This window comes from Purpureocillium takamizusanense, chromosome 7, assembly GCF_022605165.1.
Source record: "Purpureocillium takamizusanense chromosome 7, complete sequence".
NCBI lineage: Eukaryota > Fungi > Ascomycota > Sordariomycetes > Hypocreales > Ophiocordycipitaceae > Purpureocillium > Purpureocillium takamizusanense.
In genome coordinates, this window is record NC_063074.1 from 61,320 (window position 1) to 84,340 (window position 23,021).

At 59.9% G+C, this 23,021-nt stretch overlaps 6 protein-coding genes across 7 annotated transcripts; 3 read left to right on the forward strand and 3 right to left on the reverse strand.

Moving 5' to 3' along the window:
- Positions 1-46: 46 nt before the first annotated feature.
- JDV02_007333 (uncharacterized protein) lies at positions 47-3,460 on the reverse strand. The gene is made up of 2 exons (XM_047988817.1): positions 2,842-3,460; positions 47-2,763 (listed from the first exon to the last, which is right to left on the reverse strand). The coding sequence occupies exons 1-2, from the start codon at positions 2,993-2,995 to the stop codon at positions 329-331; spliced, it is 2,589 nt and encodes an 862-aa protein (XP_047844815.1). The 5' UTR covers positions 2,996-3,460; the 3' UTR covers positions 47-328.
- A 320-nt stretch (positions 3,461-3,780) lies between these two features.
- Positions 3,781-5,209, reverse strand: JDV02_007334 (uncharacterized protein; the record flags this gene model as incomplete). The annotated part of the gene is made up of 4 exons (XM_047988818.1): positions 3,781-4,088; positions 4,160-4,623; positions 4,694-4,820; positions 4,873-5,209. 4 exons carry the CDS (start codon positions 5,207-5,209, stop codon positions 3,781-3,783), a joined length of 1,236 nt encoding a protein of 411 aa, XP_047844816.1.
- A 473-nt stretch (positions 5,210-5,682) lies between these two features.
- On the forward strand, positions 5,683-8,538 carry JDV02_007335 (uncharacterized protein). The gene is made up of 2 exons (XM_047988819.1): positions 5,683-6,183; positions 6,257-8,538. Exons 1-2 carry the CDS (start codon positions 5,698-5,700, stop codon positions 7,943-7,945), a joined length of 2,175 nt encoding a protein of 724 aa, XP_047844817.1. The 5' UTR covers positions 5,683-5,697; the 3' UTR covers positions 7,946-8,538.
- A 1,809-nt stretch (positions 8,539-10,347) lies between these two features.
- JDV02_007336 (uncharacterized protein) lies at positions 10,348-11,402 on the forward strand. The gene is made up of 2 exons (XM_047988820.1): positions 10,348-10,638; positions 11,025-11,402. The coding sequence occupies exons 1-2, from the start codon at positions 10,540-10,542 to the stop codon at positions 11,235-11,237; spliced, it is 312 nt and encodes a 103-aa protein (XP_047844818.1). The 5' UTR covers positions 10,348-10,539; the 3' UTR covers positions 11,238-11,402.
- A 159-nt stretch (positions 11,403-11,561) lies between these two features.
- JDV02_007337 (uncharacterized protein) lies at positions 11,562-14,321 on the reverse strand. 2 transcript variants are annotated; one of them, XM_047988821.1, is made up of 2 exons: positions 13,660-14,321; positions 11,567-13,595 (listed from the first exon to the last, which is right to left on the reverse strand). In XM_047988821.1, the coding sequence occupies exons 1-2, from the start codon at positions 13,736-13,738 to the stop codon at positions 11,668-11,670; spliced, it is 2,007 nt and encodes a 668-aa protein (XP_047844819.1). In that variant the 5' UTR covers positions 13,739-14,321; the 3' UTR covers positions 11,567-11,667. The 2 variants fall into 2 exon arrangements, with proteins under 2 accessions (XP_047844820.1, XP_047844819.1); XM_047988822.1 differs by having other exon boundaries at positions 11,562-14,321.
- A 3,446-nt stretch (positions 14,322-17,767) lies between these two features.
- On the forward strand, positions 17,768-20,734 carry JDV02_007338 (uncharacterized protein). Its single transcript, XM_047988823.1, has 3 exons — positions 17,768-18,554; positions 18,640-19,590; positions 19,665-20,734. Exons 1-3 carry the CDS (start codon positions 18,315-18,317, stop codon positions 20,472-20,474), a joined length of 2,001 nt encoding a protein of 666 aa, XP_047844821.1. The 5' UTR covers positions 17,768-18,314; the 3' UTR covers positions 20,475-20,734.
- The last annotated feature ends 2,287 nt before the right edge of the window (positions 20,735-23,021 follow it).

The following is a 23,021-nucleotide window of genomic DNA, read 5'->3' on the forward strand; positions in this document are numbered from 1 at the left end:
CATGGCAGGTACCGCCGCAAAGTCACAGACATGGGTCGCTTCGCGTCTTGAGATCGTCACTTCCGTTCAATTGTACACTTTTGTCGCGTCCATACATAGTCATCCTCGTTCGCATCATAAACCTCCCGACCGTCCCGTCCCAGTTCCACCTTACCCCTCTGATGTCGTGCTGTGATGTATATACATCTGGTCGTCACAGAGCCGTCCTTCGCAAAAACATCACCTCAAACGCCAAGCCGTCATGCGCAACCTCGAGCTCGGCGAATCCAACGGCGGTAGATGCCTGCCGCTGCTCGTCGGCTTGCTCCCATTATCCCAACCCAAATGGCTAGTCAAACATGTCCACCCCTGACGGCCGCGTCGTGCTGCTCGCCGCTCGCCTTTCTTGTCTTCGTCGGCGTCTCCTATCCTCGGCGGCCACAGACTCGGGACCCTTGTCCGGTCCGCCTGGGGACATGCTCATCGCGCTCCAGGTACCATGGCTCTCCGGGCTGCCCAAGCTCGACACAGTTTGCCCGGCGACTGGCGCAGTGCCCGACGGACCGGGCTGCCCAGAGTAGTACGCAGAGTCCTTGGCCCTCCTGCCGCCTTTTGCGAAAGCCGGGTTCGGCGGCGAGAGAGGTGCCAGTTTGTCGTCAGACGCTGCTGCTGCCGCGGCCCTCCGCTCCGCCGCTCGCTCCGCTGCGCGCTCCATTCTTCTCTGGCTCGAATCTCTCCGATAGCTTCTTCCGTAGCTTGGCGATTCAAGTCCAGAAAGGCTGCTCTCCGAGTCTCCGCGGCTTCTTGGGCCGCGAGCAGCCGCAGCTTCCTCCTCAGTCAGTCGCCGCAACGTCACGTTCCTGTCGCGATCGTCGTGCACCTTCAGCTTGACGCTGACCGGCTGGCTTTGTTGTGAGCCATATCTATCCCGTTCATCACGGTACTGGTGCCCTTCGTCTGCCGCGAGGCTCCCAGCTCGAGCTGCTGCCGCCGCCGCGGCTCTTTCACCTTCATTCCTTCGACGAGGTGATGCTCCTCGTTGCGGTGAACGACTGCCCCCTACGGACGACAGCAACGAACCCTCTGCCTCTGAGTGCAAGACCCCGTGCGGGTCTGGGGGCATCGGAGGCATCGACACTGGGTCCATCCGCGGCCTGGAATGGTTACCTGGGCCTCCGGAAGGCGCCGGTGGAAATCCGCCAGCTGATGGCATAGGCGCCCCGTACGTTCCAGCAGCAGGTCGCGAATCCAATGATGACTCGGTGGTCTCGGAGATCTCGGTTCCTCCTCTGGCGTACCCGGTTGGTCGTCTAACGGGTGCGGGACGACGTGAACTCTTCCTCGTAGGTGACGGGTGCCCATCACCGGTGAAGCGAGAGACCTGGGTTCCCGAGCGCATGTCTTCCTCTTCCCGCATCCTGTCCTCCTGCTTCTTCGTCCGCCTATCCGCCATCTTCTTGGCAAACCAGCCCATGCCGAGTCCCGAAAGGATACCCTTGGCGAGCCCACCACCGCCTCCCCTGCCGCCGTCAACTGGGCGGCGCGATGGGCTCACATAGGATGAATAATCCGAATCCTCGAAGTCGTGACCCGATGGCCCGCGTGCGTGCATTGGTCGGGGCGTCGTGGGTCGTCGGGGGTCTCTGCTGTCAACCGCGCTTCGGGCAGCCGCCATGCCCGCTGCCATGCCGCCTCGGTTCGCCGAAGGGGGCAAAAGAGACGTTTGCGTAGCGTCTCGTGGGTCCCTCGTGTAGTCGTCGGTGACCTCACTGCTCAGCTCTGTCATCGTGGGTCCGCCTCGTCTTGATCGATATCGTCCGGGTGTCTCGGTAGAAACAGCCGAATATTCTTCGTCGCGCCTGTCGCGACGCCGGTTCATGAACCCCGATACGAGTTTTCCCGCCCCAATGGCTGCTGCTGCACCACCCAGGACCTTCATGAAGCCGCCACCGCCACCCTTCTCGGGTGGAAGCTCCGAGTACTTCTCTGTCAAATACGTACCGGAGCCGCGCCGCGAAGACATGACCTCTGGTGCTCGGCTGCGGCTGAATGAAGATCGCGATCTGCTCCGACTGCGTGAGCGGGCGCGCTCCCGATCCTTCTTGCGTCCTCGCAGCAAAGCCCAGATGCCGGCACCAGCAGCCAGAGGCCCTAGCCACTTCGACCATCCGCCCTTGTGATGCTTGGGGTCGGCATCGGAGAAGAATTCGGACTCTGTGATGCGAATTCGACCCCCTTCAGACCTGGCCCCACCCATGTAAAGCTCGCGGCGACCCGCGGACCTCCAGCTGAGGATGAAGTAGACGATGAGAAGAAAGGTCATCCACAGCGTATAAAGGATGAAAAGATATTTGGGTGAGCCGTAGAGGGTAAGGCCCAAAGGCACCTGGACGATGCCGAGGAGGGCAATGGCACGCCCAGACCATTGATGAATCATGATGCGAAGCGATCGGAGCTTGGTGATATGGCGCACGAGTCGGCCGCCGATGAGTTGGAGGATGAACATGACGAAAATGGCCACGCCGATGCCATGGTGTGGGTTGGTCAGGTTGCGCTCTGGGCCGACGGCGAAGAATCCCAGGATGAAGACAACGAGGACCATCAAGCCGGCAAAGACATGTATCTGCGCGTGATACGCGATTGCGTAGCCCGGTCGACTCGAGTAGAAGCGCGCCATCATGACGGACACGGGAACGAGGAGGAGGAAGACAATAGCTGCCATGATGCCGTGCGCAAGAACAATGCGGTGGTACTGGTCCAGGGTTCTGAATCTGTTTGCCATGCCTGAGAGGAGGGTTAGGTCTGGGGTTTGTGACGCGGGCAGACAAGCAGCAGCAATGGGTTCTTGGGCGCCCGACTAACCGTTATACCGCATGGTGTCAAAGTTGAGCCCTTGTAAGTTGGGCAGCAGGAAGCTGTTCTTGGTGAAATCCCATGTGCCATCACCGACGCTCATCGTGTTGGAGTCGTAGCTCGCGGCGCCGGGCGCCGAGAGCTCGTCGGGAGTCGGCGCCATGACGGCGACGACTTGGCCGGTTGTGTTTCAGCCCGGCCTATTCTTGGGATACTGTTCGCGACGGGGAATATTGATTGATTCGGTGCGTCTCCCCGTAGAGCTGATGGTCCGAGTGGCTCGCCGACTGGAATGCGGCTCGGAGTCGGTCTCGTTGGAATGCGGCCGCGTCGACGCCGTGCGATCGAGGATGGGCGTGGCCGCTGTTTGTGGAACTAAGTAATGTAGTGTTTGGACACGGATAGACCCGCTGGCGTCCCGTTTCCAAAGTTTACGTCGGAATGTGCCGATTCCAGAGGAGGAGGGGGAGGAATCGCGGTGTAGTTTGCCAAGTCTGAGAAACAGATGCAAAATATCTTCAGGGGAAGATGTTTTCCGGCTGCGCCTGTGAGACGTATGACGAATCCCGCCAGCCGACAGCTGGAGGCAGGTGGTGCTGGGTCGTCGCTGCTCCTCCAAACGCTGAGGTGCTGTGCTGATCTAACTGCAATGGCGTGGTTGCGCGGGGTGACGAGCTAGACCCTGGTCGACCCACCAATGGTGACGCCCGCGGCTTGTGGGGCCCTATTGTGCGCTGGCAAGGGCACCGCCAGCCGAAACGGGCAATTGTCGATTTGGCTAAGTCAGCACATGATGTTCAGACAGTTGACACTGAACTACCCGGCGCCTCTAATTTTCCCAACTTATTGTATCTATATTATCCTGCCCTGTGTTCAAGCCATTGTGGCGTGGTGGTGGAGGTGGCCGTTCAGTTTTTATTACAGCAAGGTATTTGCTTTCTTCTAGTTTCACACCGTCTTTCGACACTCAATTACCGCAACGTCCGACCCGGGCGCTGGATGCGCCGTCACAATCGCCAGCCCTGCTCGAGCCGCAATTTCGTGGAAGTCCTGCAGCGTCCGCTCTTTGCCTCCAATTGTCGCCATGTAAACATCTGTAGCGGCCGCCAGTGGCAGCGGCGGGTCGCTCAAGACCTGCTCTACAATGAGAACGCGGCTATCCTCGACCATGGCATCGCGAAGCCGCTGCAGGATTTCCACGCAAACATCGTCGCCATAGTCGTGGAGGCACCTTCGGATGTAATAGATGCAGGCGCCTGTGCAACTGATCAGCAGCAAAACAACAACACAAATGATGATGGCGTTGATTACTATGCTGGTGACGTACCTTTTACGGGCTGTTCGGAATGGAAATCCATAGCAACGTACTGCGCGTCTGCCAGCTCACCAGTAGCGGTCTTTTTGGCTTCGTCGACGACCGCTTGGAGATCCTCAACGACACAGCGAGCCATGGGCAGGCCAGGCGTGGCCTTGTGAATGGCCTGCAGCGCATGACCCTTGCCGCCTCCGACGTCAACGACCAGAACCCTGTCGGGCGCCTCGTGCATCTTGTCGAGGACCCAAGCAAAGTCGTAAAACCCGATCATGGGCATTCGGCTCGCGATGGCCATCATGGCAGTCATGAAGTAAGACTTCTTCTGCGGGTCGCGATTTGTGTGCTCCCAGACCGTGAGCTTGGGGTCACCAGCAGCAAATGCGTGCATCGTGTCGTATCGCCCCGTAGGCTCTTTGCGGCCATACTTGTCGAAGTAGGCTGGTGCCGAATGCAACGTCTTGAGGTGGTCGTCAAAGCTATTTTGCGACTTCAATCAGCCAAACACACCTAGGCTTTCATTCCCCTAATACACACAGGCGTACTTACCCCATCATGACGAGTGCACTGAAAGGGCTAGACGAAACAAAAGGCGAGCTGGCCGGTGTCATGGTCAAGCAGTCGCCGTCAACTTGCTTCAGGACCCCGGTGGATATAAGGATACCGGTGAGACGGCCTAGGAGTTCTCGGTCAGCTCTTGTCGGGGAACTTGTATCATGATCACCTACGAATGAGGGACACGTCTGCGTCGAGCCTTGCAGCGAGGTCTGCGATGGTAATGGTCCCGGCAGAGGCGATGATGTCAAAAGCCTTCCACCCGACGAAAAGACGGACAGCCGTGAATTGTACCATGGTTATCATGGAGGTCATGACGGGGTCCGCCGGCTTGAGATCCTTGAGCAAGGCCTCTGCTGCGTTCACGACCCGAGCGCGTTCATCTGCGAGATCGTCGAGTGACGAAGACGTTGCGCGGACGCCTTTGGAGGTGGCATCAAGCTGCTGTGCAAGAGCGTTGAGGTCGTCCGCAAGGGACCTCGAGTCGCGGCTGGACTTGTTGATGGACATTACGGTCTGACGATTTCGCGGATGCAATTTTACAAGAGTATTATACAAATGTTTGCGCAAGTTGGTCTGAGTCTCCAACGAGAAGCACATGGTGGTCAGACGGGCGTCTTATATACTATTGTGAACGCACGTGGTCACCTGACCGAAGTTCTGTGATGATACTCCGTGCCCGCTGTCGACATGTCCGCCCCGAACAATTCACGCCCAATAATTGACATCGACAGCGGCTGAGTGAATGGAACCGTACAGGCTCTGCCAAATCAGAATCCAGAGGCTGTCAAACGAGTTACGAGACAGTGGAGAATGGCTAACAATAGACGGCAGAGACGGGCGGGTGAGGCACGGGCTTGACAGCCCGGCCCCACTGGAGTTTTCGGAGTCGGTGACTCCGGGGCCGGACTCGGTAAATTCAAACGTTTCTCGGGGTATGCACCAATTTCCCGACCTTTTTCACAACCACCATCTCCCATCCACTGTCGACATCCATCATGTCGTCAAGCAATGAAAATCGCCCGGCCGAGCGACTAGACGACAGCGCGGACTTGCCCCCGCGCAAGCGCAGACGCCCTGCCACGTCGTGCGAGGCATGTCGAACGCGCAAGGTCCGCTGCGACCAGGGCCTCCCTTGCGGGCCGTGTAAACGGTCGAGGCGTAAAGCCGACTGCGTTTACCGATCGGAGAGGAACCAAGACGGCCTTGATGCGAGACCTTCCACCAGCGTGGGAAGCGAGGTTGACGGACAGAAGACCCGAGCACGCGCTAGCACCGGCTTTCCCATGGAGAGTGAGGGCGAGTATAGCCTCGCCGCGCGAGTCGAGCGGCTCGAGCGCTTGTTGGACCGGCAACAGAGCACTCACCAGCACGCCCCGATAGAGCCCAACCCTGCGCCGCCCCCCCGACTGCTGCTGAGGAATACCGCAGAAAAGACTCGCCTCTTTGGGCGCGGTCACTGGATGTACGTCGCCCAGGCACTGGTACGTCTCTAGAGACCCTGATCTTCATCCACAAAGCAATCCATAAGGGCTAAGGATCTGTGTGACTGGACAGCCCACCCACGGGACCTTTGACAATCATGGTGCCGACTTTGAGCTTCGAGATGACGGTGCTGCCGTGTCAGACGTCATGGAATTGTTCGTCAAGTTGAGAGCAATGCGAACGGCGGTCAAGGCACGAGGTACCCGATTTGGAACTTGCACGGGCGACGTGCGATCAGACTTTCTGGGAACTCTCCCGTCCTGGCGTGTGATGGAGAGCCTTGTCCATTGTTGCTACGATTTCTTCGTCCCGCTCTACGAAGCTGTGGGAGAGGACGACGATGCCGTTTGGGCTTATGCCTTTGATATGTACAAGAAGTGTGGGAGGTCTTGGATGGCTGCTGCGAAAGAGAAGTGGCCAGACTCGTTCCTGATGAAACTTGGGCTGAGGATGGCTCTTGGTGGCACCGTCACCGAGAAGGTTTTCGACGGCTTCGACGTGCATGAAGCCTCTCAGTATTGGATCATTCTCGCCCAAAGTTGGCTTACTGGACAGCGAGAGAAAGACACCATGAACCTGGAAGGCCTGGAAATTTTTGCCTTGCTGCTCCTAGCCAAACAGGCCACGCGCCACGCGACCGGACCGACCTGGATATCCGCCGGCTCGCTCATGTCTGCCGCCATGTCCATGGGCCTGCATCACGACCCTGCCAAGTTGGCGGGGATTTCGCCCCAGGACGCCGAGACGCGCAAGAGGTTGTGGGCGGCGACGCTCGAGCTGACCATTCAATCCCACCTCGACGCCGCGACGCCGGTCTTGATATCAGCAGACGACTTTGACACACCAGAACCGCTGCCTCCCCGGCAGGCGAGGGGAGAAGGAGACTTGCAGGGGAAGCTCTGCAAATCGTTGCCGCTCCGCCTCCGGGTGGCGCGGTTGGTGAACGGCATCAAAGGCCCGAGCTACGACGAAGCGATACTACTCGCAAAAGAGCTACGGAACGAGTCTCGCGGCGTTGTAGCATATGCAGAAAGGCTGAGCATGCCATCGTCGGCCAACGTATTGGACGATGGTCTCCCGGGTTTCGTGGACATACTCTTCCACAGATACATCATGATGCTCCTGCAGCCGTGGATGATCAAGTCCCGGACCGACTCACGATATCACCTGGCGCGTAGAATGTGCACCGAGTCAGCACTCGCAATTGCCTCGTACGCCTCCGACAGCCGCGGCTCGAGCACGTTGAAGCGTCTCGCAAGGGTGGGACGAGGCTTCTGGAGGGGCCCATTCGCGCTGCCGGTTGTGCTCGTGCTCTGCCTGGAGGTGTTTCTGCTGCTGGAAGAGGACGGCCCGACGAGCCGGGGCGTTGTCGTCGGCGGTCGCTTGGAAGAGCTGCGGGCGGCGTCGAGGACGCGGGTGGTCGCGGCGCTCGAGACCATCAAGGAGGGAACGCGCGGGTTCATTCGCGACGGGAGCGTCAGCCTCAAGAGCTTCAACTTCCTGGCGGCGTTTCTTGCCCAGATCCGCGCCATTGAAGAGGGACGAGACGCGAAGAGAGCCGTCATCGAGGCACTCAGCGAGAGCCTGGAGGAATGCGCGCAGCTTGTCCGGGAGACGTATCCCTGGCTCTCGGGCAGCATGGACGAGATGGTAGCCGCGAATGACAGCAGCCAGAACGAAGAAGGGCGTCTGGACTTGAGCCCGATGCCTCTGGTGAGTTTCTCTCTTTTTTTCTCTCCTTTTTTTGGTGCCCGTCATTAGTGAGCGAGCCATTCCCGCTGCCTCGGATTGTAGGGGCAGCGATCGTTGACAAGCAAACGAGCCGCAGGACGAGTTCATGAACTGGGATATCGCCAGCATCCTCAACATGACGAGTTTCGAGTGAAAAAGGACTGCTGCGGTGGGTACGTTGCAGCTGCTGGCGGCGACGGCGACGGCGACGGCGACGACGACAGTTTGCCAGCAGATGAAGGCCAAATCCTTACGACGAGATGACCGACGCCGACACAGGCTCCGTGGCCCCCCAACCCAGTCTTGCTTTTTCGACGATGGGGATCTCGCATCGGACGATACGCTTTTGCACTGCCCATGATAGCTTTGATGGTCTTGGGAAGAGGTGTGGCGATGCGAGTGGCAGGGAAGGTGTCGTGGGATAGGTAGATTAGTACTAGTAATCGGCCTGCGCAATTTGTTGCGCGGCCCTCGTGTCATTAATGAGTCCACAAAAGCCACCCTCTGGACCCAAGTTGCCGCAGCTTGCGGGAAGGCGTCACCGAGAGTCGCATCTTGCGACCTCATTCGGCACGTCCCACCAGAGAGCCAGGGCATTCTCCGAGGGGGCGGTACTACTGCACCACGTACTACAATATACGTACTACGTACTACTAACTTAACGTCCTTTATGCAAACCGCTCAATCATCGTACACGTAGAAGCATTTTCCCTCCTTCCTATGAAAGGTAACTTTCCGCGAGCTTTTGCACCAACGGCAACTCGACTGTCGGCCCTCCTCCCCTGCGCCACAGACACCGACCTGTCGCGGGAGCAACTGACTAACTCGATACGTTTGCATCGAATCCCATCGCAATCAAACGCCAAGCAGCAGCTCCTCGTAACAAACACACGGGAAGCCCGCAGCATAGCATTGGGTAGGTACCCTGTGCGCATCGTCTGTTGCACAGCCTCGCCGCCCGTGCCTGACGGGAAGTGCCCGTGCCCGTGCCCACGCCACGCAGATGCACAGTAGTACTACGTGTAAGTGAGCCCTGCCCCAGCGGGAAGAGCGGGATGACGGACGGCCAGTAGAGTCGCCCATATGGGGGAAGCGAAAGGGGGCTGAGGCACGTTGCCGATGCCGATGTTCCGAGCGCGGTGGGCCCCTTCAATCCTTCCTTGTCGTTGATGGGATGCCCGTTGGCGCTCCATCATGTCGCCGAAAAGCCCCGGAGGCGGAGCAGCAGCGGAGGCGGCGACGGCGGGTGGTTGGGGGGATCGTTTTTTGATGGCGGGGCGACAGAAGAACTCTCGTTGTTGCTCTGGTAGAAGGACTTGTCATCTTCCATGGAGAGATGCTTGGCCGCCTCCCCCGGCGGCGGCAGGAGAAACATTCGCCCATGGGTATTGATGCGTGAACGTGAATGATGAACGTGATTTGAATAGAGAGACAAGGACATGCGACTCGTGATGCCTCCCGTTCGATCAGGACATCAGGGCCGCCGTGTGACACGCCGCCGTCGCCGCCGCCGCCGCCAGCGGGGAAGACTGCCGCCCCCCAATCATCCCATGTCAGCCAGCCCAGCCAGCCCAGCCCAGCGGCCGCCCCTCACCCATCATCGTTCATCATCCCTTCTTATCCGTTTCCTGAGCCCCCAGCAAACAAAACACTTACAGCAGAAACCGCCCCTGTCCGTTCCTGTTTCGTCTGGTGAAACGGATACCTACCGCCAAGACGGCGGGTAGCAGTGTCAGCAACGCCCTGCGTCGACCGACCACTAACCTAACCAAGAAAAACATCAGCAAGCAAGCAAGCACTCTCCTAACCGCTGGCTGGCTGGCTGAGTTGCCATGCGAGCACACACACACACTGTCTCTCACACACAGCCAGACACGCACCACACCTCTCCACCAAACCCCCCGGTCCGGTCGGCTGTCCCGTGCCGGGCGCCACAGCACTGGCATAAAGGCCGCGACCACACACGACGCACAACAACCACCACCACCACCACACGACAACAAGGCTCAGCCTGGCCCAGAGCGCGCGAGCGCACGCACGGGGGACCCTTGGGTCCTGGCCAGACGTCCTTTCCTCATCCTCGTTTGTCGCCCACTCGTTTGCCCGTGTGCGAGCGTAGCTGTTGTCGCCCATGCATGTACGAAGCAGTACATCGTTTATACGTACCTACCTGCCCGTGATGATGCAATACCTGTACTCGCCTAGTATGTATCGTGCAGTATCTACGAAAGGTACGACGTAGCTGCGCCTGGTCACCAAAGTCCACACACCCAAGCAACTGGAAGTCCACACACTCCCCTCCACCTCCCCAGCAGGGCCGTCCGTGACGTCTGTCTTCTGGTCCCCTCGTCGCGCGCGCCGGGCTGTGTGCGACCCGTCCCGTCTTATAAGTGACCCTGTGCCCCCCGCGGGCGCAGTTCTACTACGTACGGCGCCTCTTGGTTTCTTCCCCTTCCCACCCCTTTCTACCCTCTTTGTTACCACGTACTTGGTTCCCCTGTGATACCCTCACCCTTGATAACCCCCGCCGGTTTATAAAAACAACATCCTCCTTCTCTGTATATCCCCCCTCACGGCCCCCTCGCCCTCCACGCGCCCGCGCGAAACCCGAAATAAACGCAGCCATGCCCGTCGAGCAGCAGCAGATGCCTCAGGAGCCGGCCCCGACCGCCGCCGCCGTCGCTCTCCCGACCCCGGAATCCCGGATTAGCTCCGAGCAACCGGTACGCCGCGACGACCCCAACCCTTTTTCCCATTTGCACACACGCTCTTCTCCCCCTCCGTTGCCTACAAGTCCTTTCTCCTATGGTGCCCCCCCCCTTTTTTTTTGGCCCCGTCCAGGCGTAGTTTCTTTGGGTGGACGAGCTGTGGGCGAGCGGGCAGGCGCGTGGGACGGGTCGGTCGGCTGGCTGGAGGGTAAAAAAACGTCACCGGCCGGAGTCCCCGGCGGCGCCCCGATAACCGGCATCAACCGCAACCCCCCCCGGCGAGAGCGACACCATTTTTCTCACAAAGAAATGCCGATTCTTGGCTCCATTTTCGTTCTTCTTCAGCGAAGGAGGTATCAGCGTCGATTACTAACTGGTTTCATGTTACTTCCCATGCATAGCGTCCCACCGAGCCCATGAAGGCCGACGACTCGATGCGCCTGCGCGGCGGCGGCGACGGCGAGGTGAGTCTCTTCCCTTTCGACTTGCACCCCCCTCCCGCTCCGACCGCGCCGCGAAAACGAAACGCCCGTACACAAACAACCGAAAGAAGAAAACCCCTTTTCGTCGCGACACGCTGCAAAAAAGAGAGACAACTGACAGTTTTCTTGTGAAACTTTGAACAGGCCGTCTGCTGTGGCCTGTGCGCGGGCCTGTGCTGCTTCGAGTGCCTCGAGTGCTGCTGCTGAGCGAGCGCGTGCGAGACTCCCGACTGAAGACGACGATCGATGGCGGCAACGACGACGACGACGACGACGAGAAGGAGCTGTGCCTCTGTGTGTATGTGTGGGGGGGGGGGATCACGGACGACCTAGTTAGTTGGGTTCCCCGACGTGCTGACCTGGCGGTGCGCATGGCGTTGGTGATACGATGGCGGAGATTTGACGGCGTGAGAGAGGCTACAACAGAGAGGGGATTGCACCAATATAATTACTTTTTTTTTTTGCCACGACTGATCCCTACGTATATCGATCTGACTATGCGGGTGATGGACGCATGCTGATCTCTTAGACGGGGAGGACCCCCCCAAGCTCGCTCGCAATTTCATACCGCGATGCTGCCCAGCTTTTTGACCACATCCTCGTAATATCTCATCGACAATCTCTCGGCGACCTCGTCGTCCGTCTCGTCGTCGCCGTCTCGGAGACCAAGCGACGCCCCTCCGGCGAGGCACGCCCGCGTCGCCTCCTCGTACTTCTCGCCCATCTCGGCCCCCAAGTCAGCGACGCGGTCCTCAGCCAGCAGCCGCTGGCGCACCCTCCGCACGACCTCCTTGTCGCCCCGCGCCCGGCGCATGTCCAGGGCCAGCACCTCGTCCACCGTCCGCCAGTGCGCTAGCTCCACCAGCACGACGCCCAGGCTGTACACGTCGAAGCTCTTCTTGGACCGCTCCCGCTCTTCCTCCTTGTCGCCATTGCTGCCGCTGCCACGTCGGTTCGACTGCGTTCGCGGGTGCCGGTAGAGGTCGTGCTCGGCGTCGTCGCCCGGGGCGTCTGTCATCTCCTCGGGGCCGCCCGGCCGCGAAAAGTCGAACCCGGAGAGGTAGGGTCTGCTGTAGTCGACGCCAACGCCGCCGCCGCCACGAGCGCGGAAGAAGAGTACGTTGTGGCTGCGCAGACCCTTGTGCAGCCAGTTGACGGCATGCAGGTAGAGCACGCAGTTGCTCAGCGCGTGGGCAAGTCGCACACGCTCCGTCACGCGCGGCTTGCGGACCGACGACGTGTCTCGTAGCAGGTCGTGCAACGATACTGGCGGGAGCGAGGCGTGCAGCTGGTCGTCATGAGGCCGCTCGAAGATGAGTCCGAGCCGCCGGTCGATGACGTCGACATCCTCGTCGGGCGTGTCGGGATCGGCCTTGTCAAAGAAGCCAAGGCAGTGCGGCGTGCGGAACGCCTCCGGCTTTGGGCTGTGGTTCAACAGGCATGCCAGCTTGCGGACGCGGTCGACAATGTCCCTTTTTGACAGCGAATCCGGATGCTGGCCGGCGCTGTCGTAGTCTTTCCATTCTATCCACACTCTCTTCTTGGTGCCCTCGGCCGTTGTCAAGAGCGCTTCGCATCGCGGCGACTCCCAGTCGTCCACCTCCGGGTCGAGCTCGACCAGGTTCCGCGGGACCTGCACGTTGCGCGGCTGGGCTGGGCTCGCGAGGTCGAGGAATTGGTACGCTGCCACGTCCCCTTTGGTCGGTGCCAGACCAGACTTGGGGTCGATTGTCTCATTAAAAGCCTTGAACTTGGCCAGGTTGGAGAGCTGCAGGAGGGCTTTGAGGCCGACCTCGCGCTCGAGCTTGGACATGGGCGTCGAAGACAGAGGGGCGCTCAGCAGGCTGCCGGTGCGCTGGATGCCTGGGCTGCCCGCCTCGAGCTGCGACTTGAGGGCGAGGACGAGATGACTCAAGTCGGCAACCTTGTGGTGCAGGAGGAGGACGCCGCGGTTGGTGTCCTGCACGGTGTCGCGGATCTCAACCTGGAGGGAGTGGTCGAGGATGTTGGTCATGTTGTCGTTGAGCGCCGAGAACTTGGCGAGGAGCTTCTCGAACGCCTCCTTGTCGAATGAGACCCAGCGCAGGCGCATCCAGCCGCCTTCAGACTTGAGTTTCAGGCCAGCCATGGCCTTCTTGATGAAGTCGCGCTTGCGCGGCGACATGGGGAAGCTGGCCTGGCGGGCATCCTTGTCGGGGGCAGCGAGGACATTGTCGTCATCGCGGACGGGCTTGAGGTTATTGTGACGACGCTGATGGGCGGTAAACTCGTCAAAGAGGCATTGGACCTGGACGAGCAGGTCGAGGACGGTCTGGCGGTGCAGGTTGAAGATGTTGGAGTCTAGGATCTTATCGTGGTTGTTGGCGTCAAGGTCAAGCAGGCCCGACGTCTCGCTCCAGGCGAAGAGGCGCTGCTGCTCCATGCGCAGGCGCAGGTTGAGGTACTTGCACTCTTCATCGTAGCCGAGGGCGGTGACGAGCAGCTGGATGCCTGTGAGAGGGGAGTGTTAGCAAGCGCGCGGGGCCGGGAGCGGATATGCGACGGTGAGGTGTGCCTTGGATGCAGCCCGTGTAGACCTGGAGGCCGAGCGAGGCGACGCCGATGGCCAGCCCCGTGAGCGAGACGGGGTCCATTGACGAGCAGCCACCACAGCGGCCGTGGCTTGGGGTCGGGGGGGCGGGCACGGGAGGCGAAGCGCGTCCGGGTGGTGCAGAGAATTGGAAGCCGAAGGATTACTCGATTCGGCCTCGGTGGTAGTTGGGGCTGGACGGAATTGCCACGCGGGGGCGGGCGTGGGCGTGGGCGTGGGCGTGTGATGAAAGCGTACGGGGGGTTTGGGACTTGTCACTTGGGAGCGGGAAAGACAGATGACAGCTGCGGACATGGACTGCCAGCGGGTGATGAGACGGAGGCAGCACTGCTTGGAGGAGGGACCGACCAATGGGTGCCCAGGCTGTGAGGTTCACGAGCAGGACCCCTGCAGGATCAGTTCCAGGTTTCCCGTCATTCAGCGGTTGTGCGGGGGACGCGTCCAGCAGTCAGTGGCATGGAGTGGAGGGACTCCGGGGGCCGGTGCCCGGGCGCCCGGGCTGGAGCTACTAGCACCTGCGCTGCAGCAGGCTGCCAAGAGGCGCAGCGGTCCGTACCGCACCGACAGCTGGAGCCCCTCTCCACCCGACCGACTCAAGCTCGCATATGCAAACTTGTTGCGCTGACCTCAGAGTGGCGCCACTGTGAGCACTGCAGCTTTTCAGCAGGACGGTCCATCGGGCGGTGCGACGCGGGCCGCGAGCGCAACTGGTCAGCAAATTATGTTAGATGGTGTTACAGCACGGCGCGAACGCGCAGCAGGGGCTGAGACCCGGCGACCCAGGTCTGGGCCCTGTGAGGGACGCGTGCACGATGCATTGCATCCACAGCACGAAGCGCCGATGGCTGAGGTCCAATGACGACCTGGCTGGCTCCAAGAAAACTATGGGGAGAGAGTGACTAGCAGAAGAAGGAAAAAAAAGAAGAGTGGGAAGAAGGTAATGGATGAGTGCGCATGGGCGAGGCAGGGCAACAGCGGTACTGCGATGGGGTAGTTGCCTGGTACTACTAAAGTATGTAAGCTAGGTATACCTTAGTAGTACTATGGAATTTTAGTAGTGATCACACGGCCAGCCATCGCGAGCACCGAGACATGGATGGTGTTATAGCTTGTCAGTTCCCTACGCACTACCACACACTGCATATCCGTACGAAGTACTTTGTATGTACGTAGCATATATACATTTGACCACCAAGACATTGATAGCTAAGAAATGACGAGCTGCCAAGCCAACCCAAGCTGTTGCAGTCGCTTCACGCCCCCGGCACATGAGGAGAGGCATCAAATCATGTCGTTGGCAGCTCGCGGCCGCCTTGTTTTTCCGCGCCTGGGTGTCCCAGCCTGTCACATCGGCCGGTCCTGTCTCCGCGCCTTCCCACAGGCCACACAGCAAGCACCGCCCGGCCTTACCTTAGAGGTTAGTACTAACCTCGTAGTAATAGTAATTCCCTGCAGTGCAGCCCTGCCGCCTGCAGTGGACAGCGTCACCGTCGTGGGCGTTGGGACGGGCAGGGCAGACGGACCTTCCCAATCCTGCACCTCCAGCAGCTCCCCTGGCAGCAACAACCTCCCCTCCAACAACGATTCGACATCCGCATCCCCGGCAAATTCCTCCTCGGGCGACGACGACACCGCCGCGGCACGAGCAAGCCCAGCCGCAGCCACTGAAGGAAAACGGCGCCGACGGCACGGCCACCCCGGTTCGAGGTGCGCCAGGCGAAAATGAAATACTATACTATGAGACGAGATGAGGCCGACACTGACCTGGGACAAGCTGAGACACCGCCGCTCCGAACCGCCGCCACGACCAGGAGATGCCGTGTGCGCACGACATCCCGTTGGCGCTAGCCATCAATCATGTCAGGCAGGGAAGGTAGGTACTTTGTACCAAGTGGTGCGGACATTAGGACGTGGTATCTGGGTCGGGGGGTTTGACTTATACGCGGGGGGGGGTGCGGGCGAGGTACGAAACAACTTGGTTGCTTGCTACCTTGTTTCTTCCACGTAGCCGCGTTTCATCTCCTGACGACTTCGTATATCTGATCTCACACAAGCAGCATGCGCAGACCCTGGCGATGAAAGAGACAGTGTCTTGCTGCGGCATTCTGCACCACGTCGGTGAGATGCGCCGCCGTGAGTCGCTCCCCATCAGCCGAGACAGAAAGAAGGAAAATAGGCAAAAACGGCACCTGGAAAAGGAAAAAAAACGGTGATAGCCACCGCTGTCGCATCTCCGATCTATCACTACTAATTGCTAGGCGCCCAGATGGTAGGGTATGCGGCTGTGTCCGTGTGTGATTGTCTCACTCTTCCCCAAGCTTCGTCGTCGCGAGAGGGTGGCGCGACGCACCTAGGTAGGAAGCAGTAGTACTACTGACTCCTGAGTAGACAGATCGTAGGTAAGGGGAGATAAGGTACCGACTACGGAAGTTGCTTTGGTTGTTATCTAACAACGTTGTCGCCAAGGTTTGCTCCGCGGTCGAGGCGAGGTCCATCAGGCAATCCGAAAGCTGGCGGACAGACTGCCGGGCCGGCAAAGGCAAAAAGGCAACATATGGGCAGGCGGGGCTTGAATCATGAGAGAGTTGAAAGTGGGCAGTCAAGCCAGATTGTCACCCGCCAGTGGCTACTCGCCCGCCGGGCAGGGGGAGGGGGGCCGGCTTCACCAGGAGGATGGCAAGATGGGACCTGTTGGCGCAACTCAATCTGGGGCCCGCCGCATCGCATCTCGCACGGCTCGTGCATGCAGCGCGCTCTTCCCGGCTGCTGGGATGTCATCCCGTGGCTCCATCGGCAGTCGGCCGGCACAGTCCTGTTTCGACCTGTAGGTCCTGTCTTACACGAAAGTGCAAACCTATGGCAAGTCGATCATTACTGAGGCAGTCTGTCGAGTCCTCTGCAGAGTACTTCAATGGTATACTATACTCTACGTAGGTAGGCAAGATATTCGGCGTGCGTGCATGAGTTACTCTTGCATCCATATATATAAAATACCACATACCATGCAAGCTTCGTTCTCGCATAGGCCTTCCTGCTTTTATACAAACGACAGGGTGCTTGCTTTGGTCGTCTCGACCTCCCCTGCCGCCGCCGCCGCCGCCACCGCCGCCGTTTGGCTGCCCCCTCCCCCACCCAAGAAAGGCATCGTACGTCGTGGCGCAATGCGATAATACCTTGTTGGTGTGTCGGGCCAAAGCCTTAACGGGCTGCTGGGATGTGCGCCCACTGGCTGCATCGCGTTGCACCAGCCCGACGGGCCAAGTTACCAACGGGGTAATGCCAGCCAGCCTCATCAACGGCCGGCCCAGGTGCCCCCCCGCCGGGCGCCCTGGCGCACCCCTCTCTCATAGCGCTTCAATACTATCAAAGTGAGCTGGGCTGTGCTCTTGCTGACAGCCTGGCTGATGCTATTGATGACTGGCCCATCTGCCTGCGCATGCTTCCTAATTGGGGGGGGACGCGTGGAAGCTTTCATGGATGTGTAGGTATGTGTGTGTGTGTGTGTGTGTGTGCAGCAAGAGCGTTTTATTTCCATGCTCACTGATTCAACAGAGGGACCTCATCAGAGCCCAAAAGATGGACCCCTACACCCACTAAGGAAGGCATCATGCATGTAGGTACTTCTAGATGCCCGTAGTACCAAGGTACCTACAGCAAGTACTAACCAGGGTATGGTAAGCGACTCCCCGCTGGGGTCTTGCCGTTGGGCTGCCGCTTTACTGGGCTGGCTGGCCTGGTCCCCCCGCCAGCGTGCTCACAATGCCCGGTGTGTCTCCCCCCCTGCGGAGCAGCCTGCTGTTGGCCTCATTCAATGGATGTCAGTGGCTCCGCCGCCACCATTGAAACGCACCAACACCTCAATCCACTGGGCTGCATCCATCGTGCCCAGTCCCGCCCTCCTCCAGCTTCCAGTACATGCACCTCACCTGCACCCTCTGCTGCCTGCACCTACAGTCCAGTACGACTACAACTGGTAACTACCTACCTACTGCAGCCTCCACCGCACCGCAGGGCACCGTCCGCGCTTTTCCCCCACCCCCCACCACGTCCTCATTCATCATCATCCATCAACGTCCTCATCAGCCCGCTATCCGTCGCGCGTCCCTGCTCCTCCCACCACATCAACCCACATCCGGCACCAGAAGGGGGGGTGGCCGCCGCCAAGGCAAACCGGGCTGGCCAACCAACTCAACGGCAGACCCTCCAAACCTTTTTTTCCCTTTGCCAACTTACATCTTACATTTCGGACGGCTCGCCGCCGTGGCACCGCAACCGAGTCACTACCGTACTGCATCCGCACTTGTGCCGTGCCGTGCGTGTCTGGACTCATCTCGATCGCCCGGCGCATCTGATTTTCGTCATGCCCGCTGCCTCGACAGCATCTCCCAAGCAGGACCCTTAGAACAACTCGCGCCGGACCCCCGGAATCGGACACCGAGACCCGGGAGACCCGTCGTCCTCCGCATTCCTCGGCTCGCGTGCTGCATTACTAACCGCACCTCCATACTGCATACAACCTCACCTCACCTACTACCCGTATCGACCTGCTGCTGCATACGACCACGATCGCTGCGACTAGGTTAGGCCTACATTCGCCCGACCAGCCCGGCGCGCCTGCCATGATCTCCCCCGAGAACATCCCCCTCCCGCCAGACGACGGCCCCGTGTCGCCCTCGTCGGCCCATCCTCTTACCTCGTCCGCCAGCGGTTCCGCGGGGACCTCGCCCAGTTCCATCTTCCAGCATGGCTCGTCCACCACCAAGTCGTCGTCGGGAAGCCAGACGCCCGTCCAGATGGACACGGACGCCGCCGGCAACAAGAATCGTGACACCACCGTGCCCGCCGCCTGTCTAGCCTGCGTGAGTGGCCCCGTCGCGCGTGCCCAATGCCCTCCCGCTTGGCCCGAGAGCGCCCGTCACTGACATTCATCTGTAATCCACACAGCGAAGCAAGCATCTCAAGTGCGATGGCCAGAACCCGTGCGCCCGCTGCCTCTCCTCCCAGAGCGAGTGCGTCTACGTCGCCTCGCGCCGCGGCTACAAGGGGCCTCGGCGTGGCACGGCGCAAAATCCGAACAAGAGGCAGGCGACGTCGCCACCCGACGTCAACGGGGGCGCGCCGTCCGACTGTCCCATGCTGTTGGGGTCGCGGTCCGGCGCACCCGCCTTGGAGGGCAACGGCTATCCCGCCGTCACCATGATGCCCGGTGTCGTCCCGCCGCAGCAGGCTCAGCAGCAATTCAACGCCGGTCCGTCAGGCATGCAGCTGTACAAGTCATACTGCTCCGTCAATGGTATCGACCCCGTCGCCTTTGCCGCCTCTCACCACAATGTCGGCCAGCCCATACCCGTCAAGAGCGTTCCCGAGCGCTGCCTCGACGCCTTCTACCATTACTTCTTCGGCTCGCATCCCTTCGTTCTGCCGAGGGAGCACCTCCTGCGCTTGTCCAAGAGCGGCGTCATGGAGGTGGTCCTTGCGGCGATACGCTGGGTCGGCTCCATCTTTGTTGACGTCGGGCCCGCCGTCCGCGATGGCCTCTTTGAGGAAGCGTACCGGCTCATCTACGACCCGGCCACGCCGCGTGACGGCTTCATGGTGCAGGCCATGATGCTACTCATTGTCGGCCTCGACGGCGCATGCAAGCAGGAAAAGGCGCGGGCCATCTTGAGCGACGTGGAGCGCCTGGCTCTGGAGATTGACCTCAACACAAGGCCATTTGCGACGCTCCACGGTCAGGGCATCCCCGTGCTCGAGGAGAGCTGGCGGCGGACGTGGTGGGACCTGTTCATCATTGACGGCATGATTGCTGGCGTCCATCGCGTCACCAATTTTCTGCTCTTCGACGTGCCCGCCAACGTCGCCTTGCCCTGCGAGGAGCACCAATATGTCTCTGCTGTGAGTAGGACGTCGCTCTCCGTGCTCGACTACGAGGTAGAGTGCAATCCCACAAGCTGACGATTCTTTGCTAGAATATACCAATCCCCCTCTACCTCGAAGACCTTGAAGACCGCGACTTTTCCGACGAGGACCGCGAATTCTCGTCGTTTGCCTACCGCATTCTCTGCGGGCGCAACCTGGGCAAGTTTATGCGCACGCCACCCATCTTCGGGCCAGAGGACGAGAACATGGCGCGCATCGAGGCGCTGCTGACCAACTGGCGGCTGCACCTCCCCAAGACGAAGCGCGACGCGCTGCAGCGGGACGGCAAGCTCGACGAGATGATGTTCCAGGCGCACATGATGATGCACGCCACGTCGATCCTCCTGCACCAGCCGCACTCGCAGCTTGACACGACGCCGACGCAAGACATCAACTCGTGCGCGCCGCACCAGATGGTGCCGGCGGGCGACCTCTTCAACACGCACACCAAGCACACCATCGAGTCGGCGTCGGCCATTAGCGACATGATCACGCACCGCGTGCCGCTGCTGTCGCACACGCACTTCTTCACGTGCGTCATCACGCTCTCGTCGATTGTGCACCTCAGCCGCTGGGCGCTCTTCTTCATCCCCCACGACGACGACGACCTGCGCCAGCAGGTGCGCCTCAACATTGGCGCGCTCAACCGGCTGGCCGAGGTGTGGGGCGCCGCGGACCGGGCGCGCGGGCAGGTCAAGGCCGTGGCGCAGGAGATTTACCAGGCCAAGAAGCAGCAGCGCCTCAACTCGCAGTTCTGGGTCGGGCTCACGCAGGAGGACATGCTCAACACGATTGCCACCGACGACTCCATCATCAGCGAGATTGAGAGCTTCCAGGTGCCGCCCAACCTGCTGGGCTAGCCGACCCCATGCCCACATCCGGTTGTGAGTTTTGAGTTTTGTTTTGGAGTTTTACGGATATTGGATACAGGGAGGGGGATAATTCATTACGGCCGCTGTTTGTCACTCAGTCGGCCTCGACTTGTATACATACACATGGTGCAGCGTTAAACCGAAAAGGTGTTGAGGGCAGATGCAGGTGGTTCGACTTGTCTTTTGTGTATACCTGGTCACTACCTACTAGTTACTTATCACTACTATTTACCCATTGCGGACCACGTACTTTTGATCTTTCCCATTGTCAAATCCGTATCCGTGACGCCACGTTGGGCAGCCACGTGCCCGGCTAGGTTCATGCTTCCGTCTGTCTCGCCGCAGAGCCTCAAGAGTCAGGACCATGCACTTTTGTCGCAAAGCAATGCCGACAGGACATACATACACGGCATGTCTCGCGTGCAGCCCTGCGCCTCCTCCCCCCCGTCGGGACGTCGTTGAAGAAAGAAGGAGAGATCCACCACCCATCCACCTCAGCCCTACGAGGCACCACGCCCATGCAGATGCAGGCGCTTGCTTGGCCGTGACCCTTCTCCCCCCCCCCCCGGTGAGGTTGCATGTTCCGGTCCGATAAGCGAGATGCGGTGCGCGGGCACCGCCCCCTTGGACTACCTCGTAGGGAGCCTGGCCAGCGCTTCCTTGTTTTCTTGCTACATACCACCCCCCCTCCTCCACCCCCCTTGGGCCCCTAGGTGCATATCAGCTACGCACCAGGTCAGGCCACATATGCCGCGAAGGTACCACCAGCGTCTGCGATATCGGGGGCCTCCGCCGCTAATAAGAACAATAAGCTTCACTCTGACTGGAGAGGGAGCAGATGAGAAAGGGAGCGGGGGAACGGGGGAACCCGAGGGGTGGGTGGGTGTGTCGGGGGTAAGGGTAGTACTACTACTAGTTGGCATTTGGGTCATCATCCCCATGAAGGACCCTGGGAGGGGGGAAGAGAGGGTGTGAGTACGTGGAAACGCAGGGTAGTAGATGCTACCACTACGAACAACATGGTGTATATCGTAGATTACGTCGTCGACTATAGATAGGCACGCACGCCGGACGAGCGTCAAGCAGGCAGGCAGGCATGATGATTACATCAGTGTGATCATGCCCCCCCCCCTTCCCCCTGTCTTTCCTTCGGGGGGAAGCGAACGACAATGGTGCGCCCAAGGTCTAAACCAGACCGAGAGAGAGAGAGAGGGAGTGGTCACACAAGGGGGGGCGTGGGCGCGACGCCGACGATGATGATCAACCAGTACTGTCTCGTGTGTGTCTGTGTGTGCGAGTGCGCACGTTTTCTTTCGCCGTCGTCGTCGGCGACTAGTACTATACGGTATAGACAGACAGGCAGACAGGTAGGAGAGACAAACATACACGGGGAGCCGTGCGTTGCGTTGCCATGTGCGTGCTGCGTTTGCCGACCGTTTGGCGGCGGGTCTCGCAGGTCGGCGACTTGTTACTCACCCTTGTTTCTTGGGTGTAAGTGGTGTGTTTGTGTGTACGAGGTAAGGTAGGTAGTTATGTATGTGTGTCAGACGGCGGCGGCGGCGGCGGCGGCGCTGGCGCCCCTGCAGCAAAACACCAGTCAGCAACTTATTAGCGGACGGGCGGGCGGACGGGCGGGCATATGCGGGGGCCTCGTACGGTTACTACTACTACTCGGCGTTCTAAGTCATCGGGGACCTCAAAGTTAGCGGTACTAAGTTACTACTTATTACTACTCATTCTACGTACTAACGTACTAGGTAGGTACCTAAGTGAATACCCCCGGCTAACCAAGAGTAGGCGCGCGCTTCTGCAAGTTTGCTGTCAACTGTCCCCTTTTGCAAGGACTCGCATTGGGAAGGGAAAGAGTGTTGAAATGGTGCAGATGAGGTTGAGGAGGATGATGATGAGGAGGAGGAGGATGAGGTTGATGACCATGACTCGTTGCATCCAGTCAAGTGCATTCATGCATGTGGTACGTATGTTGTGTGTGCGTGCGTTGAAGATCCGTAGGGCTGTTGACGGGGGGGCAAAAACCGTTTCGCATCGCCGTCGCCCAAAGCGGGAGGGAGCATGCCCGGGATCCTCTCCCGGAAGTCGTCGTCGTGGTCGCCATCGCCGTCGCCGTCGTCCGTTGGCGGGGCACGTGGCCTTGCACGTTCAATGGTCGCCGACGACTTTTTTTGGGCTTGCAGCTCTGCTAATGAAGTCTGGGCTGCCGGCGAGCTGGTGGGTCCCCCGCCCGGAGACCGTTGAAATCGCCAGGGATCCATGGATTCTTTTGGGCGCCGAGTAAAAGTGGGGGGAGGCTACCCCCCGGTCTTCGGGAACCATCTTGCTTGCTGGAGGGGGGCATCAGGCAAGGCGGGCTCGCCGGGTCGGTGGGTGGGTGGTGTGTAAGGTTTTTTTCTGGTCTGGTTCTGGAACCAATGGAACCAGTTCGTCAGGAGCTGCAGCAGCAGCAGCAGCAGCAGGAGCAGCAGTGGGTGGCATTGAGAGGCAGTACGTGCTGCCGGGCAGGTCCACGGGCACACACAC

What these genes read in the sequence shown, in the direction of transcription:
- JDV02_007333 (XM_047988817.1), bottom strand. Translation starts at nt 2,995, where the DNA reads ATGGCGCCGACTCCCGACGAGCTCTCGGCGCCCGGCGCCGCGAGCTAC. An exon ending in TGACACCATGCGGTATAACG is followed by an intron (nt 2,764 to 2,841) that starts GTTAGTCGGGCG and finishes CCCTCCTCTCAG; the next exon opens with GCATGGCAAACAGATTCAGA.
- JDV02_007335 (XM_047988819.1), top strand. Translation starts at nt 5,698, where the DNA reads ATGTCGTCAAGCAATGAAAATCGCCCGGCCGAGCGACTAGACGACAGC. An exon ending in TGTACGTCGCCCAGGCACTG is followed by an intron (nt 6,184 to 6,256) that starts GTACGTCTCTAG and finishes GTGACTGGACAG; the next exon opens with CCCACCCACGGGACCTTTGA.
- JDV02_007336 (XM_047988820.1), top strand. Translation starts at nt 10,540, where the DNA reads ATGCCCGTCGAGCAGCAGCAGATGCCTCAGGAGCCGGCCCCGACCGCC. An exon ending in GGATTAGCTCCGAGCAACCG is followed by an intron (nt 10,639 to 11,024) that starts GTACGCCGCGAC and finishes TCCCATGCATAG; the next exon opens with CGTCCCACCGAGCCCATGAA.
- JDV02_007337 (XM_047988821.1), bottom strand. Translation starts at nt 13,738, where the DNA reads ATGGACCCCGTCTCGCTCACGGGGCTGGCCATCGGCGTCGCCTCGCTC. An exon ending in CTACACGGGCTGCATCCAAG is followed by an intron (nt 13,596 to 13,659) that starts GCACACCTCACC and finishes CCCCTCTCACAG; the next exon opens with GCATCCAGCTGCTCGTCACC.
- JDV02_007338 (XM_047988823.1), top strand. Translation starts at nt 18,315, where the DNA reads ATGATCTCCCCCGAGAACATCCCCCTCCCGCCAGACGACGGCCCCGTG. An exon ending in CCGCCGCCTGTCTAGCCTGC is followed by an intron (nt 18,555 to 18,639) that starts GTGAGTGGCCCC and finishes TAATCCACACAG; the next exon opens with CGAAGCAAGCATCTCAAGTG. An exon ending in AGCACCAATATGTCTCTGCT is followed by an intron (nt 19,591 to 19,664) that starts GTGAGTAGGACG and finishes ATTCTTTGCTAG; the next exon opens with AATATACCAATCCCCCTCTA.